Raw genomic sequence first — 20,989 nt, 5'->3', positions numbered from 1 at the left:
CCGCGGATGTTACCTTTGTTAAATTAAATAGAACAGCCTGTATATTTTTACATATTTGGATAGAACGTTCCCTGTCGAGCAAAGTCATATAGAGTTTGTTGGGTCCATCTCTAACAATAAGAATTAAAAAAAGAAAATAATGTTTTTTATTAAGAAAATAAGATATCTTGTAATTATTAGACCTCTTTCACGCATTTCTGCCTTTTTTCCAATTACGTAAGGATTTACAGATTCAGTTGTATTATATTCTGACATATCGGACATTGATACGATCCAAAATGCGTATAGGTATTTTAACTAAATCTCACTAATTAGGCCGTGCGAGGCCTAATTACTTATGGACAATATTATATGGTAGGTCGTGACAGTGACAGGTAGTAATGTCATGATAACATTGTTATTAATTGACAGTTTGTATTATTATTTAATAATTAAAATAGATTACACAGAAGTAAAAATCTGAAATATTATTAGGAATTAAAATAGAGTATGGAGAATATTTTAATTCCTATATTTCAATTTTCTAGTTCTGTGTAACCCATTTTAATTAAATAAAAATACAAACTGTCAATCAATAACAATGTGATCATGACATTCTGTCACTGTCACGGCCTACCATATAACATTGTCCGTAAGTAATTAGGCCTCTCACGGCCTAATTAGTGTGATTTAGTTAGAATACCTGTACGCATTTTGGACCATATTAATGTCCAATATGTCAAAATATATTACAACTAAATCTGTAAATGTAATTGGAAAAAAGGCAGAAATGCCTGAAAGAGGTCTAACAATTACAAAAAATCTTATTTTCTTAATAAAAAACCTTCCTTTCTTTTTTTTTAATAGTATTTCGCTTATTGTCAGAGATGGACTCAACAAACCCTATATGAGAACGTTCCGTCCAAATATGTAAAAATATACAGGGTGTGCCATTTAAATTAACAAAGTTAACATCCGCGGCCATTTTGTTTGGACTTCATTTGTTTCTCAAATATCATCTTCGAAACATTTATAAAAAAACGTGCAACTTCTGTATTTTACATTTTTTTATAACTTTATAAACAAAAAAGTTAATGGGGGGGGTCAAAATATAGTGATTCACCCTGTACACAGTTATTCTATTTCTCGTAAAAGTAATTTCCAATTCATTTAATTATTCGGATTCACTACATTTGAAATTAAAATAAAAATTATGTGATTGGCTAACACTTAATTTATTTTACTTTATCCAAAATTTTTCAATCTTCTATCAATAGAAGTACTCTTAAATTAAACCCACGCCACTTCCTCTACTCTAACTTAAACTAAATAACAGTATCCAAGATTTGGATTTAAATACTAAATTTAACATAAGTCTATATTATATTAGGGGTTTATACCTCCTTACTGTCTAATACACTAATTCCTTTTCTTCTTGGTCCTTTGTCTCCTCTGTTTCTTTCCTGTACCTGTTAGCACAACTTCTGTTCCTGACTCATCATCTGTCATATAACTCCTTATTGTTTGTCTCCTTGCTGATATTTCTATATTACTATTCCCTGTCGGTGACATGGATTAGATCTGTGTGTATTCGATACTGGGTAATACTCTGTAACAGGTAACCTTGTTTTGTTATTGGCCTTACTTAAGTTTCTATTGTCCGTAATCGTCAATTAATTTATTTCTTGAGACTGTTTTCTTCTACTCCTTATAAATGGTTTTCCTTTATTGATTATTTGTTTCTTTCTGGCACTCAGATTATCTTCTTTTTAAATTAAAGATTTTATTTCCAAAACATTAGCTGCCAGCTCCCCCAATTTTTTATTTTTCTTTCTTAGTTACCTCACTCTTTTTTTTTCATGTCCTACTATTTTTTTTTAAATAACTTTCTAATTCTAGTAATCCAAATTTTTATTACCAATCACATTTTCAATTTCGAATATGCTTTATTACATTTCTTTAAATTTTGTTTGAAATTGAAACGAAAATTTTTAATTGATCATATACTAATTTTTCTTTATTTTATCTTTTCTTTCTCAATTTCAACCAGCTATTGTACTCTTACTGGTCACACTTATTCAACTTATAATTTATTTCTTTGAAATCAATTTTACCAATTTTATGTTCCCAAATTTTCCTTTCTCCTTGATATTTTAAAATCTTTGCCCCAACTCGTTCTATTACAATATATTACAAAGGCAGATTAGTGTTTTGATGTTTTTATTATTAATACAGGGTGTCCCGAAACTAATGCAACAAAATTTGGTCACAGATTCTTAAGATAAATTTAAAGGACCAGTATTTTTTATTTTCCCCTCCTCTTTCGGAGTTACAGCTCCCTGAAATCCACCCCTCAGAATAATCCTTTTTTTATATCTCAGAATTAATTACTTTATTTGGTACACAGGGGTTTTATCACATGTGCAATCTGATAGTGCTACGCTTTTTGGTGGGGAACCCCTTAAGACAATTTTTCGTAGGCCTCCTTGTCTTTGGAGCCAAAAAATTTGGTCACAGTGAATGCCTTCCACATAAAAAATCTGAATTAGGCAAATATCTACATGGAAGCCTTCGACCATAGTGTTCTGGAATCAGCAACACTAAATCGAAGTGTTGGTTCAGATATGTGGATGATTATCTGACCCCATGGATATGAAAACACAGAAGAATGGATGAAGATGGTTGTTTTTATAAAAATATAGTAAAGTTTAACATTTCTTAATAGCAAACAGATTCTTGGCATTTCATCGGCATGCACAAACAATTCAGTTGTTAAAATAAAAAATATTTAACAGATTTCTTAAAAGCTGACAAAAATATTTGTTATTTGCCTACTGATAAAGCTATCTACATATAAAAGGTATTTAACAAGCGACAAAAAATGTGTTTAACCATATCCGCATCGTTTTGAATCGAGACTTGATGATGAGATTCCAAACAGTAATATTGTTTACAGCTGTAAGCGCTATGTTGTATTTTAACGTATTTTCTGAAAGTGTGATTTGCCCATGCGAAGGTCCAGATCCCTGTCAAAACGCTCATTTGTTTTGCCCAGGAATTGTAATAATTTGTAATGGAACAGACCAAGAAATCAGGCCAACTGGACCATGCAATTGTTGTAATGGTTGCTTCAATATATCGAGTAAGTAAATGTGACTTTTTTACATAGATTTACTTATTTCATTTGTGTTTTAAATTTTAGAGGTCGGTGGACCATGTGGGCCCTCTGCACCTGAGTTTAAATGTGCTTATGGATTAAAGTGTTGCAATGGTACATGTGAAATACCATGAAAATTGTATAAAAGCAAGTACTTATTTTTTAAGGAAAATATATAAAATTATGTATTACATCTCTAAAACTATATCTGCTAAATATCTTTGCAATTAAAAGAATATGTCTTCTTTTTTCTCATTTGCTCATATATAGGATATAAATAAACAAGTGCAAAAAATTAAGATTCCTCTCCGCCCTCTTCTTGCGAATGTATGGCTTTTCAAATAGAGAGAGAAAAATGTATTTTTTTCTTACATGGAAAAAGTTGCAAGTGGACTTACATGCACTTTTTCTACGGCATCTAAAAGGCATTTACAGAATAATTTCTCGATCTTTCCATTCGGTGGCAAAGGATTTAAGCCACTCGTGAAACAAGAAAAGTTAAGAACATATCAGACTACAGTATATTGTTAGTGTATTTCCAGAAAGTGTTATCAAAATCCTGCAACGTTTTTTTGTCATTATAACACTTAGTATTTAATTGAAAGTAAATCGTGACTGGAAATCAGTACAACATCGATATTCTTTATGAATCACTGTACAATCTGAAAATATCAGATAGAACTCTTTAAAATAATATGTGTTTGCCTCATAAACATAGGTCTGGAACGGCCCCGTTTTAAACATACAGGGTGTTAAAGTTGTTAAAAAAATTTGATTTTTTTCGATCTCGATAAAATTTGGTACAGATAATCTATCATAGTAGGCCTTGCATTCCCTAAAATATGAGCTCTAAAGGTACAACCAACTGGACAGAGGTCATCTTCTTTTTTATAAAAAAACACGCCACTGCATTTTTTACAAGTTATTATAACGGATTTATATTCTAATGTACAAAATACGTAAAAAAGGTTACTTAAATTTTTTCTCTAAGATTCGCCGTTTTCAAGTTATTCATACCAATACAATCCCTTTGTGCAGACATTTCTAACCATAATACTACAAGAATATTTATGTTTATGCTTAAAAGTAGTGAAATTTGTAAGTACATCAACAAAATTCTGTACACTAGTTTCCACACCACCTGTGAGGTACAATTCCTTACGCGTTTTAGTTTACCCTGGAAGCCTAACCCATCTTTACAAATATGAATAACTTAAATCAAAATAGTAATAAATGTACATTTACCAAAGGTCAAGGGTAATGAATTTTCACAATCTGCATGTTTGGTTACAAGAAATTCCTCATGAAATTCGGACAAGATCTTTTCAACACGAATTTTCAGTGAACGTGTGGCTCGGAGTAATTCGCAATAAAGTTTGTGGACCTTTCTTCTTGCCACCCCGTCTAAATTCCCAGTCATTTCTAAACTTTCTAGAAAATCATCTATTTGAATTATTAGAGGATGTTCCATTAAATATGCGACAAAATAACTGGATACAATGGATGGTGCTTGTGCGAATTCTGAGAGAATAATATAAGAAGGGATTAATGAAAATTATATGGGGAGATGGATAACTAGAAGACATGCCAATGTCAACCATAATGGTGCAGAGGATCCAGTGTCTTGGCCAGCCAGATTGCCATATCTAAACCCCCTGGACTTCTATGTTTGGGGTTATGTGAAAAGTAAAGTTTATTCTACTCCAACAAATACAATACCACAACTACTGCAACGAATAGAAGACGGGTGTAATGAATTCAAAGAAAACCAACACATGATATTAGATCCAATTAATTCCATTAATAGAAGATGTCTGAAATGTATCGATGTGGGTGGTTCGCATTTTGAACAATTGTTGTAAATACGTAACGTTAATTTTGTTTCTGGTTTAGTTGTTTAGTAATTGTTCTTATTTGTAAAGAGAGGCCTCCAGGGAAAACTAACACACGCCAGGAACACTACCTCACAGGTGGTGTAGAAAGGAGTGTAAATAATTTTGTTGATGTGCTTACAAATTGCACTTACTTTTAAGCATAAACATAAATATTCTTGTAATATTATGGTTAGAAGTGTCTGTCACAAGGGGATTGTATTGGTATGAATAACTTGAGAACCGCGAATCTTAGGGAAAAAATTAAAGTCGCCTTTTTTTACGTATTTTGTGCATTAGCATATAAATCAGTTACAATGAATAAAAAATGCAGTGGCGTAGGTTTTTTGTGAAAAGGGGTGACCCCTGTCCAGTTATACACCACTGGCTGAATTTTTAAAGCTCAATATAAGGCCTACTATCATACATTTTCTGTACCAAATTTTATTGAGATCGGTTAATACATTTCGGAGATATAAACAAAAATATAAATTTTTTTTTAACAACTTCAACACCCTGTATCTCGCTGTTCCAGACCAATGTTTATAAGGCAAACACATATTATTTTAAAGAGATCTATCTGCCCTCGAAGTTTCCTGCATAAAATTCCGATCACTCTGTATACAGTGTGTCCTCGAATGGACCTAAGTATACTTGTAATTTTCCTTATTTCGCATTTTAAGGGAAAGAGTCATTCTTCATAAAAAGTTTTGCTTCGTGAAAAGTCATCGTGAAAAGTCATCTTTCATAATAGACAGACTTTCATAATAACGTACAGGGTGATTAGCAAATAAGGAAACGTGAATTTGTACCAAGAGTGAAGTATTAGTTTTTAAGAGAAATTTAAAAATGATACTGAAAGAAGTTGTTTCTTATGTTAATAGTGGTCCAGATATGAAATTTGAATGTCGTATCTCAAAGATGATATTTTTGCGAAAATTGTGATTAAAATAATAATAAATTCAACGGAAGCGCATAGTGGTTAAAATTATATACATTATGACTGAATCTCCCTATACAAAAAATGCTATATTTTTTTCATTTTAAATAATCTTACTCCTGATAATAATTTGCAAAAATCAAATCTTTAATAATAATAATAAACACATTCATGATGACATGTGAAGTATAAACAAAAAATTGAACTAGTAATTTATAAAATATTGAACTGATAATTGATAAAATTATGACTAATTATGTAAAAAAGCAGCAATAAAAACAATATCTAACTATATGCATTGTAACGTTAGTAGAATTAAACATGTTATATTTTCTGAACGGGTGTTTCTCCTTGAGAAGGTATACCTGCAATTTCTAATGTAACACACCAAACAATAAGCCCTATAGAATCATTGTTTTCGTCGTTTCTTTAATATGTCTTTAACTAAATATACTCGTATACAACACTTTAATTCAATATATTCTATTTTAGGGGACTTTAGTTTAAATATGTGTGGAATAAAATCCAATATTATACTTAAAAAAACATGAAAACTGCAGATAAAGAAAAAATTATGAATCCTTATGTATACAGGGGTAAGTATGTCATATTCTCGAGAGTATATAGGGGAGGTCAAAATCACCCTAGTTTTATGTAGACCACAAAGGCTCATAAAGCCATAGTACAGTAGATGTTTTACACTCTCAGAGAAGTCAGGAACAGACTTGCCACCACACTCGTTGGGCCAAAATTCTGATAGGTGTCATTTTATAGAGCTTAAAACTGAATTTTTAAATACTTTGGTAATTTCTCTATAAAAAAGGCATTTGTTTTGATAAAATTAGCTGTTTTCGAAAAAAATCAGTTTTTGTATATCACGTCATTGAAACAATAAATCAGAATTCTGCAATAAAACACTAGTCGTTTTTATGTCGTTATTGACAACACTTGCAAAAATTGTCTGATTGACACAAGACTAAATAATGGAGCATTATTCCTATAACGGATATGCTGACATGCATCTACTTTATGGACAAGCACTCGGCAATTGTGTTGAGGTAAGAAGAATTTATTTTGATACATTTCCAAATCAACGTTTGCCGCACCGAACAATCGTTGATCGTAGTTTACGAGAAAGAGGTAAAAAGTCAAGTGAACTAAAATATGCTAAAAGTAGTAAGCTAATACATTTTAAGAAGTTTTTTGCCACATCGTGGTAGAGAAGGGCCTCCAAGAAGAGCAAGGAACCTTCAGTTAGAGGAGGAAATTCTGGATGAGATTGCTGAAAATCCCTATAGTGTAAGAAAGGTGTCGGTCCAAGTTGATGCGACAAATGGACCGTTCATGAGACCCTTCCAGAACAACTGCTACATCCTTATCACGTCCAAAAGGTACATGAAATGTCTCCTGCTGATCATCCTGCAAGAGTCAATTACGCAAATTGGTTTTTGCAACGATCTAGGCAAAATACAAATTTTATTAGTATTATTTTGTTCACGGACGAAGCCAGTTTCAATCGAGACGGAATAACCATAATTTGCATATCGGACATGAAGAAAATCCTCATGCAAAGCACCAACAAAGGCTCATGTTTAACATTCATTTAATCATCTCATTGGAATGTTCTTTTTCGAAGACATTAAATGGTGCCATGTATTTGCAATTCTGGCAACAAAGCTTAAATGATTTATTAGAAAATGTGCCCTTAGAAATTAGAAATCAGATGTAGTTTAAGCATGACGTGAAAAGGTAAATCGCTGGGTACCCCTTTGGGGCTCTGTATCTTCGATAAGGGGCACTTTAGGGGAAAAAATATGACAAACTAGTACGCCCGAGCGTATGCCATATACTTACTAGACACCCTGTATAATAATTGTGAAACTATGAACGTATTTAGCCATTTTCTCAACAATTAAAATATATGTTATTATTGTTATTGCTTTTTGCGTTTATACTCACCTATATAGGAATTTAATTTGTTGTGACATAGAATTAATGTTTAGCCAAACAATTTAGTTATAAAACGTAGTTTAAAAAAAAATTAACTTAGCTCTTATCTCAGATTGGTAGTAGTTTTCTCATACTTCGTTACCGTTATTTTGGAGAGTGTTTTAGAAAATTAGATTGCTGGAACCAATAAATGATGTAGTTACGACAATTATTTAACGCAATTACATTACACTCTACCTTTTTACCACCTAAAAAAATATCGGCATTGTTATGATATTATTACTGTTATTATACCCATTATATTAAATTTTATAAGAAAATACATTTATGGTAATTTATTGATATATATAATTTACTTTAACTACTAACAAGAAACATATTTATCGCAATTCCTAAGACAGATAACACACGAAAAAAAAAACATTACTTATCACTGCCGATAAAACTGTAATATATAATGAGAATGAACCATAAATATATAATTTCGAGCTATATCCACACAGTTTTGCACTTGATATATGATGATGCATGTCCAAATAGCACTATTTGCGGCTGTGAGCGCACTGTTGTATTTTACTGTATTTTCTCAAACCTCGTCTTTGTCTTGCAATGGTCCGGATCCTTGTAAGAACGCCAATTTGCTTTGTCCAGGAATTGTGATAATTTGCAGAGGACCAAATCAGGAAATAAGACCTACTGGACCATGTAATTGTTGTCGTGATTGCTTCAATATATCCCGTAAGTAAATCATGCAAAAATTGCTTTCTATTTTATTTGTGCTTTAAATTTTAGAAGTTGGTGGACCTTGCGGACCTTCAGAACCTAGATTTAAATGTGCAAAAGGATTAAAATGTTCCGACGACGTTTGTAAAAATCCTTAAAGAGAAAAATAAACAGCTGAAACGTTGCCACGACAAAATAATATTATGTAACAAATCTAAGGCAAATTTATAAAGAAACAAAGTCAATATCTGTTTTTCATTTTTGTACAGAAGTTAATGGTAAATCATATTTTATCGAAAGAAGTTGAGTCATACGTATGCAATACTATTAATACTAGCTTTAGTTAGATTCAAAGAAAACTGAGGGAAGAATTACCAAAATGTTGATTAAAAATTTGTATATTAAATAATATGTCATCAATCTACTATAAATCAATGGTTTTCACAACTAGATTTTTTGACAAAACAAGCAAAAAAGAATCCAACAGAATCGACTGGCTGGTCCGGTCCGAATCTTTGTACCAAAAGTCTTTGCTCCTCTTTTAAGGACGTACCTTCCCATCCAGGACCTCCCAGACACAGTTTGGGTTTAACAAGTTCCAAACAATCGAACGTCTTCAATGCCCAAGCAACCATACCTTCGTTTTCCGCTAAAGTTATAGTACAGGTGCTGTAAACTAAAGTTCCGTTCACTTTGAGAAGCTTCACAGCCTGCAAAATATTATTCACAACTAAAATATGATGAAACAACGTACAAACTTTATGAAAACACAAATAGGTATAAGACTTATAGAGCGTGTGTAGAGTAATTAAGTTTATGTCACACCAAGACCATAGAAGATTGTTCCTTGGAGCATTTTGGACCATATGGATCTACTGGTTTTCGAGATACAGCATATTGAAATTTAAAAAATATGTCTATTTAAATATATGCGAAAGATTTTACAGGAACAAGTGCAGTCTGGCGATTCAAATAGTTGACATGAAAAGTCAAACAATATTGATCCCGGTTAGTTGTTAGAATATGCTTGACTCTATGCTTAAAACATAGCAAATCTAAAAGTTTTGTTTCTTGAGGTAATGGGTTATAAAATTTAACATCCCAATATCCAGTTCCTTGTTTTATTTAGCCTGAGGCAGAAATTTTGAAGGTTGTTTTCTTTATCTAAAGTGAACTAAAAAATAACCTCCTGAAGTTAGGGTATAAACTTGGAAACATCCTGTATAATATAGAAAAGATTAAATTATTAGAAGCAGATTTTTGTAGCATTAATATTGCAATTTTTTCCTATATCTCTCGTACTATTAAACACAGTTAGAAAATTAGCAAAACCTTTTAAAATAAATATATTTATAGAAAGGTATAATTTTGATACAGGATACATTTAATATTTTATATTTTGTTTTTGAATAATAGTCCAAGTTAGTACCAGATAAAGTGCACCCAAAAATATATTAATGGGATCTTGAAAATTTAAAGCACAAACGGAATATGAATGAAAAAAAATGGGAAATCAGATTATTTATTGGATAACTTTATTGACATTGACTATTTATACAGAAAAGTCCATCGGCGCACAATGCATTCGGTACCTTTGGATGGTCACAATCGTCTCCCTTTTCTGAAATCAATCAGTTGTTAATGGTACTTACCTTAATACAAAAAATTGGTATACTTACGAAGTAAAGTGTAACAGATGTCACAACAGTGTTTGTAACCTCCTTTTCTTATTTCTTGGTAAGGCCCTGTGCATGAAGTCACATCTGACAAAAAAACATCATGAAATTGTGAGAAAATATGGATAATGTGAATTTATTAACTCTCAAGGAAAGACTAAATAAAAAAAAGATGCACCAATTAATTTTTATTTATATTTATTCTTTTAGATACGATTATTTAGAAATATTTTATTAAAAATCTGGCTTTAATTAATTAATTAATTTATAATAATATACAGGATGTTCCGAAATTAATGAGATACAGAGCAAGAGTAGAAACCGACAAAATAATTGCGATGTAGCCAAACTTACATTAATTCAAAAGTTGATATTTAAAAAGATGAAGGATGTCAAATTTTGAACTATGGCAGTTTTAAGTATGGGAAAACCGCAAATAAATCGAAAACTAGTATATAATATTTCTACAAACAAGTTAAGAGACTAATATTTTGGTACTAAAACTTTCACACATGAAGTGCCAAAAAAATTTTGGCCAATATTTATTCACAACGACTTCATTTTGTAGCACTCTCTAGCGTCTAGAGTAAAGTTAATAATTCGTTTTTCTCCTCCCGGAAAACACCCAAGTCCAAATATTTTCTCCAAAACAAGGTAAGTAAGTAAGTAAGGCTACATCGTATTTTTTGTCGCTAGAAATCTACTCTTGCTCTGTTTTTCCATTAATTTCGGAACACCCTGTATATTTTAAGTTTATTTTCAATTTAAAAATTTAGGAGACATTGGAAATGGTTAAAACTGACGAAAATTAGTCAATTACTAACGATTATTATTAATTGGTAAATAATAAAGTTTATTTGCAAGTTACTCATAATTTCATTTTTCTTTTTTTTTCATAAAATAAAATTTCCACAATTTTAGGCTCATAAGTAAACAGAATACCGTTTATAACCAGCAGTCTCATAAGCATTATTTATTATTTTCATCATCTTCAGACATTTCCAGTGCTTCCTTTTTTAAACTGAAAGAAACGTAGTAAATTAAAAACTTGTCTATGAAGATTTTACTCCATTATAAATTTCTCAAATTTGAAATACCGGGATTTTGAGTAAAGCCAGATTTTTAATACCAAAATACTCAAAGTAATTTTTCGAAAAATCTCATCCAAAAAATTGTAGCATGTATTAAATTAACAATTAAATCATCGTATATATATTTCGGTTATTTGGAATTGAAATGTTTTGACATTTTGATATGAACTAATTACATGCAAAGTGATTGTTCTGGTATAACGAAATTTGATTTTAGTCATAGGGATTCTAAGAATAAAAAAGGGATGGATTTAAAAAGTATGTATTATTTTTTCAAATTTTGAATGAAATAACTATAAAAGAGCTCAAGATAGATAAATGTTATCTTTTATACTTTATTAGACTATCAAATTCTTGAGAATTTTTATTTATTTCGATAAAGAAATACATATGTCAAAAAAAAAACAGAAAATATAACATATATAACATATAAATATTATGACAATACCACAGACAATATAGCTTATCGCCAGCTATTTTGTCTGTGACAATACTAAATAAGTAGTTAATTCCATTTTAAATAACCTAACTCCTTTTCAATGATTTTCTGACAATGTAAGATAAGCAGTACTTTACACGTATTTTCTTAAAAAATGTATATGTCCAATTCAGTTCAAGAGTAGTGCCGAAGATCTCCAGACCTGACTCCGACACATATTATTTATGTGACACTGAGGATAGACTTTGTACTAAAAGGGGCTTAGTTAATAAAATTAGGCAAGCATATGGTGAAACCACTGGGCAAGGAATTGGACAAGATTAATTCCAATGGAGAGAATTATTAAATTATTTAATGTTGTTGTTATTGTTTTCTTTGTCTTTTGCTATGAATGTGAAAATATTAGGGGCAGATAGGGGGGTGCACCCAGGAGAGGAAAACAAAGAGTCTTGCCCCTCCTATCAAGCTTTCGATTGATCGTGACAATACAGTAAAACTTACAATTTTTTTTAGGTCAGTGGCGTAAGAATGGGTAAAAAAGTGGGATTTTTTATCCCAACTTCTACGCCAATGACTTAATAATCATCTGGGATTCGTTTTTAGATTCCGTGGAAAAGGTATACTTGTGGAAAATCGGTATAGTGTATCTTTTTACCGAAAATCTCAGTTACCATTACATCATAAAAAATAACGTTAATTTGCTAAATAAACTATGTACGGACCACCTTTTCTCCGCCACTGGTACAGTAAAAAAAATTGAAAAATTCTCCAAAGATCGCACGTACAGTGCCAAATCATTTATAATGATCTTATGGGTGGAACTTCATCACTTACAGAAAAAATCGAAAAATATATATTTTTTTTTCGGGGAAACCAATTTGCTGATCTCAAAAAGTAAACATTTGTCGGGTATAGTTTATTTAGCAAACTAATATTATTTTTTGATGATATATTGGCTCTTGAAGTTTGATAAAAAAAAGTGACCACCCTGTATATTCCCAATATACAGAGTGTTTTGCGTAAGAACCGACACAGAACAGAAGCATGTAAGGGAACCCAAAATATGGTGATTTAACGCAACTTATCTTTATATTAAGTTGCACCCCTAAGAAGTTGTAGGCCTTAAAAGTGATTTTCATAAAAATAAACCCTTGACTGGTCCAGAGTTTTATTTTTTGATTATTAGGGAGACCTTTTTTGGAATACGTTTCAATTACAGTGGCTCTATACAAGACCGTGGCGACAATAGCGACTAAAAGTAACTTTTATAAAAAATAAGTTAAGGACAAGAGTATTTTTCTTATAAATTTTACACACAGATTTTAAGCGAAGCCTGTAGAATCTACTTGTGCAATAGGGGAGGATAAATATATAACAGTACTATTGGTTTTTATTACCCAGGCAAGTAAAATTAAGCTTACCTACATTACACAATGAAATTTATTGGGTTTACATTACAAAAATAAATACTTAATACTAGTGATAGTATTTGTTACAATAAATGTCCAGCAACACTTTTACTTGCAAGCTTTTTTTATGCTTTTTGGCATTTTTTGGAAGCTATGTTTAATCGGAACATAATAAATCTTTTAACAATATTATTTTCGATCTGATGACAATTTGGTAGATCTAAATTTAAACCAGACATTTCTTTTAAGAAAAACTCTTTTAAATTTATGTTTTGTCAAGATACAATCGCAAAAAATGTTGTAAAACACTATCCATCTGCAAGAAGAAAAAAAATACCGCTTTATTGCAAAAAAGAGTGAATGTTCTCTAAATCTCTTAAGTAGGTACGTTAAATTTTGAAAATGTTTTATGAATCGGCGTTTTAGAACTAACAGCGTGTACGCAGTTTGGACACAGAGTAGTGGTTTGGACAAGTTTTTATGTTTTAACGATACTTTGAGCAATATATCCGCACACATTAAAAAGAGAATTTAATTCACTAAAACTAACATTAAATTTTGGTTCTTCTATGTTAACAGGAACCTTAACATCCTCATAAGTAGGTGTTATATTTTTTGTTATGGTGTCCAAAAAACCTGAAAGAAATTCACGGTCGTCGTCCTTATAGGAGCTTCTGCAAACATTATATCTATCCCTTAGCACAGAATATCCAATATAGTATCACTAATAATCACCAAAATTAAAATAAAACAATACAAACATTGAATAACACCACAAGAACGCTCTTGACACATGACACATCACATATGAATTTGACACTGGATGCAACATGGCAGATAAAATCATGTGGACCATTTAAAAATGGTATACTCTATTGTCACCACTATCTTGTATAGTCACTGTAGTTTCAATTAACTACATTTCGGCTCTCCTCAAAAATTTTTTTTTTTGTTACGCAACAGATAAATTCCTATGCAAAATTTTTATTACCAGCTACACAAAAAAGTAAAAGGAAAAATTTACTAATCAACAGTTTTTAAGTTAACGATCCTGCAAAAATAAAAAAATACCTCGAACACCTTTACAAATTTTTCATTAAAATATGGTAGATGGAGTTTTCTGAGAACGCTAAAATAGAATATAGTATTAATAATTTTTTAACATAATCTTAAAAAATCCACCTTTTTTAGATTTAGTACCGGACTAACTAAAATCAAATTTGATTATATCTGTCACACTGTACCTATATTAAGAAATTGTAGAATATATATTAAAACATATGTATATTATACATACCTGGACAATGTTTCCGCTTATCACTTGAACTAAGGGAACATTTACTTTTGGATGCACTGTTAAATCCTAAACTGAACGAGACGAAGAAAACCATGAATATCAACCAAAATTTCTTATACTGCATTATTGATAAAAAGTAAAATATAACTGAATTAAATTTGACACACCACACGCCAAGAGAGGGGTTCAATAACTATAAAAAGTGTAATAATGAAGCCTTGAAGTTAATTTTTAAAACGAATACCTTATATCTATGCAAAACTTGGTTGGTTTCAGTAATTACCAATGCAAAACGCAAAAAGAATAATTAGTATGTGAAAATATGATTAATAGCTGTAAACTCCTTAACGTTAAAAAACCGATAATTCTCTAATATACCTATATACAACAACAAAATATTATTGACTGATGCGTATTATTTAATAATTTGAGCAATTATTTAATGGGACAAATTAAATAATCAAAGTGCCGATAATATGAATTAATGGATGAAAATTATATACGACACATATTTTTTTTAGGGACAAGATTCGAGTTTTTCTTTGATGAGCTCTAGATGTAAACCAAATACGATTATTTATGTCCTATTGTGATTTATTTCGGAACAATTTTTTGGACAGCCACTGGGAGTTTTTTATCGAAAATTTAACTACGAAATCTTAATCAGCATTATTTTCTGAGGTTAATATCTTAAATCTATGGCGCAGAATACATTTCAAGCGGGCCTAAAATTTTAAAATTACTACATTTCTGTTTTAGTTTAAACATTTATGAGAAAGATGATAAAAAATAGCTAGTTACTGGCACTATTAATAATTTGAATGACTAAAATTGTGAAGATAACTCATAAGTTTACTGTGATCGTAGTTTTTAAGTGATGTTGATTAAGGCTACGTTCTAATATAAATATTTCTAGTGATTTTCTGAAAAATTACTTTTAAAAAATCCAGCAGGTCATGGATTAACTACAGTAATTAGTTCAATATACAGGGTGTCCGCAAATTTCACCGACAACGTTTGACTGCACATTCACAACGATAAATGAAGACGATCTACGAAAAAACAGTTAAATAAAAAAATTTTGGTTTTTGAGTTACAAGCTTTCAATATTGTCAAAAATAAAACTAATTTAATTAATAACTTCATAACCTTTTTACCGATCGCGTTAAAATTTGGTACATTTATTTGGACCATTATTGCATATTATTTCTTAAAGCTTTAGTCAAATCGATATACTGGGTCATAGTTTTCTCTGGTTACCCCTCCCTTTTAGCGGTCAAAACTTTTACAGTGTTCGTATTTTTTTAAAGCGGGCGGCAACATTGAAAAGGTCGTTTTATAAAAAAAAAAATTGTCTCTATGAAAATCGCCTACAGAAAGCCATTCTTGAGAAAAATGGCATTATTTGCATGTGTGTACGTTTCGGTTTAAAATTTTGAGTACAGTAGGCGATGAAAACAAGATCTTGATTGTTGTGGCTATCAGGTAATGTGATGAAATTTTAACGCGATCGGTAAAAGGATTATGAAGTTTGACAACTTTGAAGGCCTGTAACTCAAAAACCAAAAGGTTTTTATTTAACTTTTTTTTTCGTAGATCGTATTTATTTATCGTCGTGAATATCCAGTTCAAAGTTCAGTATCAAACGTTGTCAGTGAAAGTTGCGTACACCCTATATACAGGGTGTTTCATAACGCTACCAACACAGAGCCGATTTGTTATGTAACATTTTTCTCTGGTGTGTACCGTTGAAGAGATATTGGCCTCTGAAGATGAAAAACAATAATATTTCAGCGATACCTTAACATGGAGCAATCAAATTTGGTAGGTACATGATTTGCATTTATTGTTATTTTTAATTGGTAATAAGTTCATGTATAAAAAAAATTTTAAAAACAAGCTTTTAGTGACGTCATTTTATTTTCGTCTTCTTCTCAGCAAACCCTTTCATTTGATACCCATATCGAGGGGGTGCATAAAAAATAACTGGTTCGACATCTTTGGAAGTTCGCCATATTGGATTTAGAATGACGTCACTTAGCTAACCATGCATTGTCATCCAAACTAAAAGTATATGCAAAATTTCAGCTCAATCGGTTGGGGATAACTGTTTTAAAATTCGGTTGCAAAATTTGACCCATACTAACAAGGCAAGTCAAATAAAAGCTTGTAAAAGTAAGAATTTGTTGGAAGCCCAATAAGGGCCGGACTAGGGGTAGGGTACCCTTAAAATTATTATAGGAAATTTAATTTAAAATTTTTTTGTACTATTACAAATATTTCGAAAAAATTTTGAGAAAATCGGGATTTTGTGAAATAACGTCATTACTACTTGAATCGGACAAAAAGTAAGTTTGCAGTTTTACGACTAGTAGGCTACGATTTCGTGTGTCATTTTTGACGTTTAAAACTATTTAATAATTGGCATACTGATCGACATTATTTTAACAGCGCCCTACCTAGGGGTAGTCTAGCCCTTATTGGGCTTATAAAAAATTCATATTTTTTCCAATTAAAGATAACAGTAAACGCAAATCATGTACCCAATTGGCTGCTCTATATTAAGGCATTGCTGAAATATTATTGTTTTTCAAAATTTTTCAAAATTTAACACTCATCTTCAGAGGTGAATATTTCTTCAACGGTACATTCCAGAAAAAAAATGTTACATAACCAATCGGCATGTTTTAAAATCCTCTACACGTGCCTGCACTGCTCTGTGTCGGTAGAGTTAAACACCCTGTACAACTAGAATTTTAACAGAAAAAAATATGGTTGGCGACCATTACAGGAAAACAAAAAGAGCAAATAGGAAACCGCAAACAAGGATCTTTATGGTATGATGTAGGGATCTGACTTAAAATTCCATCTAGTAGGTAGTTTTTTTGTCAGAGTTGCGGATGTTACTTTGGAAAGATTCGAAATTAGCAAAATGACTTTATAGAAACAAATGATTCATATCAATAATGAATACGAAGACTGACAATCTTGTTTTCCATGGCAAGTCTGATAGAATCAGTAACAACTTGATTTAACCAGTCGTTATCTCTGTACATATAATATTTTATTTATTGCACGGAAAGAGATGTCGAAAAACTTTTAATAAAAGTTGTTAAGGATAGTGAGACCTTTTCTATGTGTAAATTAGGATAAATAATTTCAATGACGTCACAACCCTTAGGGTGGTAAACTTAGCAAGATGGAATTTTAAGTCAAATGTCGTGTAGGTAATCATCGTCTCATAAAGATCCCCCTGCAGTTTTCTATTTGATATTTCCGTTTCCCTGTAATGGCAGCCAACCATCAGTTCTGGGTCAACCTGTATATATACAGAGTAGTCCAGTGAAGTATAAGCAATGAACTTTGGTATCGATTAATTAAACAGTTTAGTTAGGTAGGTAGGTTTACCTTTTTTTTCCTCTAATGCAAGATTAGTTATATAAAAATAAATTATTCGATTTTTTTCTATAAAAAACATACTTGTTCCAATTTCTTTCGACGTTCTGCTGGTTAAATTATCACGAAATTTATTCCTCAGTATTTTTACTGACCTCTTTGCTTAACCAACAGAATATATGTTAAGGTCAACCAAATTAAGAGTACTTGTAACGAGGTTGTTTTTGGATATTTTACATTTACTTACCGTCTTGAACAATTTTCTCTGTAACGGCACATAAGACCTAATCACTTTTTCCGATGTACTATTGACCAGTTGTGGCCTTTTTCCAAGAACGCTACAAGGGGTGTCAAGTAAAATTCTGTCGAACGTTTCTGACGAAAAAGGTGGACCATTTTCAACACATTTTCTCACTGAATCGTCAGAATATATTTTAGTAGAATCAGCGTCAAATATGTGCGCTTTGGCACCAAATTCTGCACAACGATTTTTCAATTGGTTAGTTTTCTTTAAAGTTTTATCAATGGCCACTACATCTCCCTAAAATATAGACAGTAAAAACCATGATGATGGTAACATTACACCTACCTTATTTCGCATCAATTCAGCTATATGAGTGGTCTTGTTACCCGGGGCAGCACACATATCGAGAATTTTTTCAGATGGCTGAGGTTCCAGGGCATAGACGCATAATATTGAAGGCAAGTTTTGTAACAATGCTAAACCAGGTGGTAGAAAATTGTCCCCTAGTGATGGACAACCCGATATTGTATCGATTACCTGTACTGCTACGCCACTGGTACAGAAAACAATAACATTGTAGTAACCACAGTTGTATTAAATATTCCAAAATAATGATTTTTTTTTTGGTTTCATGAAATCATTTTTCAATTTTGAGGAAGAACTTGACAGTGGCAAATATATTGGGAGAACTAAGGTCCTCAAAATTTCGGTGCTCAGTATTTTGGAAATTCGATTTATCCATTTGATTTATACTTATGTTTCAAAGCAAGAACAGAATATTTTACCAGTAATAATTTATTTAACCTAATTTTTCTATAGACTTGAATAAGTCGAATATAATTTTAAAAATTCAATGGCATAGATGACACTTGCTCGTTATTATACCCTAGAAAATTTTAAAAAATTGAGAATGATTTTTTTGTGTGTAAATTAATATACATATTGTACTTACAATTTTTTGCAATACATTGAGAAATCAATAAATTTTTTTTTAAATGGACAGTTTTAGAATGGTTTTTGAATTATTCAAGCGTGAATTAGACATGCCGTACTAAAATAATAATTATTAGAAAATTATTTGTTTCGAATCAAATGGGGTTATCAAATTTTCGAAACACTCAGCTTCGAAAAACTATAAGGTTCGATTCTTAGTGACGGTGTTGTAATTCAATCTATTTCAGTCTTCATTTATATAGTTATATTAGCCTAAGTTTCAATAATTTTCGAGATATTTGTGTACCCATGTTATATTTATAAAAATGTTAACACCAGTTAACACCTTGTATATCGAAAACTATGTCGAGTAAGACAGGGCCCTTTTTTCTTCAAAATTGAACCGGAATTTATTTCTGTATACAATTTTTTTCTTTAATCGTTTCTGTATTATAATAAATTCCTGTTGTAATAGTAAATATTCAAGTACATACTAAGTTAGTGAAAGTCATATGAGTAACTAAATATTTTCTCATATGGTGCAAGTGCGACTAGTAATACTGCTAGCGCAATCTATTGCCGCAATAGCGCTATATCCTATATGGATTGATTTACAGTAACGACGATGTAGGTGTCGCCGCTAAATGAACGGACAAAGTCAGAATTAACGATAATTTATATATATATTTTTTAAAAATTTTTTGACTTTTATGGAAACCTTCCCATTTATGCATGTAACAACCGATATAATTATATTTTTGGCTAATATTTCTTTTATTTAAATACTAAAATTTAGACGTCAAAGTATTGTCTCATTCCTCAAATGTGAATTCTGGTAGGTATACAAAACAGCAAAATGGGCGTATCTTATATCTCTGTTGACGCCACTTTATATGAATATGAATTAAATGTCTCCAAAATATGTCTCTATACCTACTCCGCCAGATGGTTATACCATATTTTTACAGCAATTTTAATCTTTAGTGAAAATGAGTAATGGTTAATAAAAAAATATAATTTTCAATGTAAAACTTGCCTCAGTGCCAAATTTTCCCCGAACAATTCATGTCGTACCATCTTTGACTCTCCATTACCAATAAAAATTTTACCATTGTCTTCGTACAATTTTTGTAGTCCCCTCTTACATTTTTTCTTAGAATCAGCGTATATACTTATTTTATCACCTACTTGAGTACCTAAAGCAAACGATTTAAACTTAAAAGAATAGACATATTTCTCTTTGGTGTAAATTGAAATCATATTTTCCAACCTGACATCATAGCTAAAACTCCTGGGGCGTAAATATGAGCTCCTCGTAAGACTGCTGAGGCGCAATCTACATCTACTACAACCTCTTTATCATATTTTTCCAATATTTTCTTTTCGAGATCATGCTGTATAACAATTACATTGGGAATTAAAAGATGCTTTTCTACTATTACTGAATTTGTACCTAAAACCTAAATAATATTTACATTTGCAAACTTTTAAAAAGTTTAACTAACCTTGGAAATATACTTGCGCGTCATTTCTAATACCTCTTCACTATTACTTTTTAAGTAATTTACTCTGTACGAAGTTATTTTTGGGGAAGAACACAGCCACTTCGAGGTTTTCTCAAAATGATCTTTTAAAATCTACAATTTCGCGCTTTTATACAAGTTGCCAATACATAAAAAAAAAGAAACTTACCGCAGTGCTGTATTCTTCCTCATTCAAACCAATGATAAGGCTTGAATTAAAATTATCTTCAAAAGGAGTATCTGGGTATGGCATTGTTTCAACCCTAGTTCATAAAGAAAAAGAAAAAAACATGTAAATTACGGAATTATATATTTTTTTCTAAGGACCAACGTGTAACGAGTTGGACGAACGGTTGGTAAA

The 20,989-nt window shown here is 31.1% G+C and overlaps 2 protein-coding genes across 3 annotated transcripts; one reads left to right on the top strand and one right to left on the bottom strand.

The window, feature by feature from the left end:
* The first annotated feature begins 8,381 nt into the window (after window positions 1-8,381).
* Window positions 8,382-8,865, top strand: LOC108911116. The gene is made up of 2 exons (XM_018715953.2): window positions 8,382-8,635; window positions 8,690-8,865. Exons 1-2 carry the CDS (start codon window positions 8,416-8,418, stop codon window positions 8,776-8,778), a joined length of 309 nt encoding a protein of 102 aa, XP_018571469.1. The 5' UTR covers window positions 8,382-8,415; the 3' UTR covers window positions 8,779-8,865.
* A 137-nt stretch (window positions 8,866-9,002) lies between these two features.
* On the bottom strand, window positions 9,003-20,957 carry LOC108911114 (putative methyltransferase NSUN6). 2 transcript variants are annotated; one of them, XM_018715951.1, is made up of 7 exons: window positions 20,798-20,957; window positions 20,611-20,742; window positions 20,376-20,565; window positions 20,142-20,301; window positions 18,518-18,725; window positions 18,176-18,469; window positions 9,003-9,330 (listed from the first exon to the last, which is right to left on the bottom strand). In XM_018715951.1, exons 1-7 carry the CDS (start codon window positions 20,879-20,881, stop codon window positions 9,052-9,054), a joined length of 1,347 nt encoding a protein of 448 aa, XP_018571467.1. In that variant the 5' UTR covers window positions 20,882-20,957; the 3' UTR covers window positions 9,003-9,051. The 2 variants fall into 2 exon arrangements, with proteins under 2 accessions (XP_018571467.1, XP_023310788.1); XM_023455020.1 differs by lacking the exon at window positions 9,003-9,330 and adding an exon at window positions 17,179-17,280.
* Window positions 20,958-20,989: the final 32 nt, after the last annotated feature.

Source organism: Anoplophora glabripennis, unplaced genomic scaffold, assembly GCF_000390285.2.
Source record: "Anoplophora glabripennis isolate ALB-LARVAE unplaced genomic scaffold, Agla_2.0 scaffold505, whole genome shotgun sequence".
NCBI lineage: Eukaryota > Metazoa > Arthropoda > Insecta > Coleoptera > Cerambycidae > Anoplophora > Anoplophora glabripennis.
The sequence above is the reverse complement of the archived record's forward strand: the minus strand, read 5'-3'. Positions and strand labels throughout refer to the sequence as shown.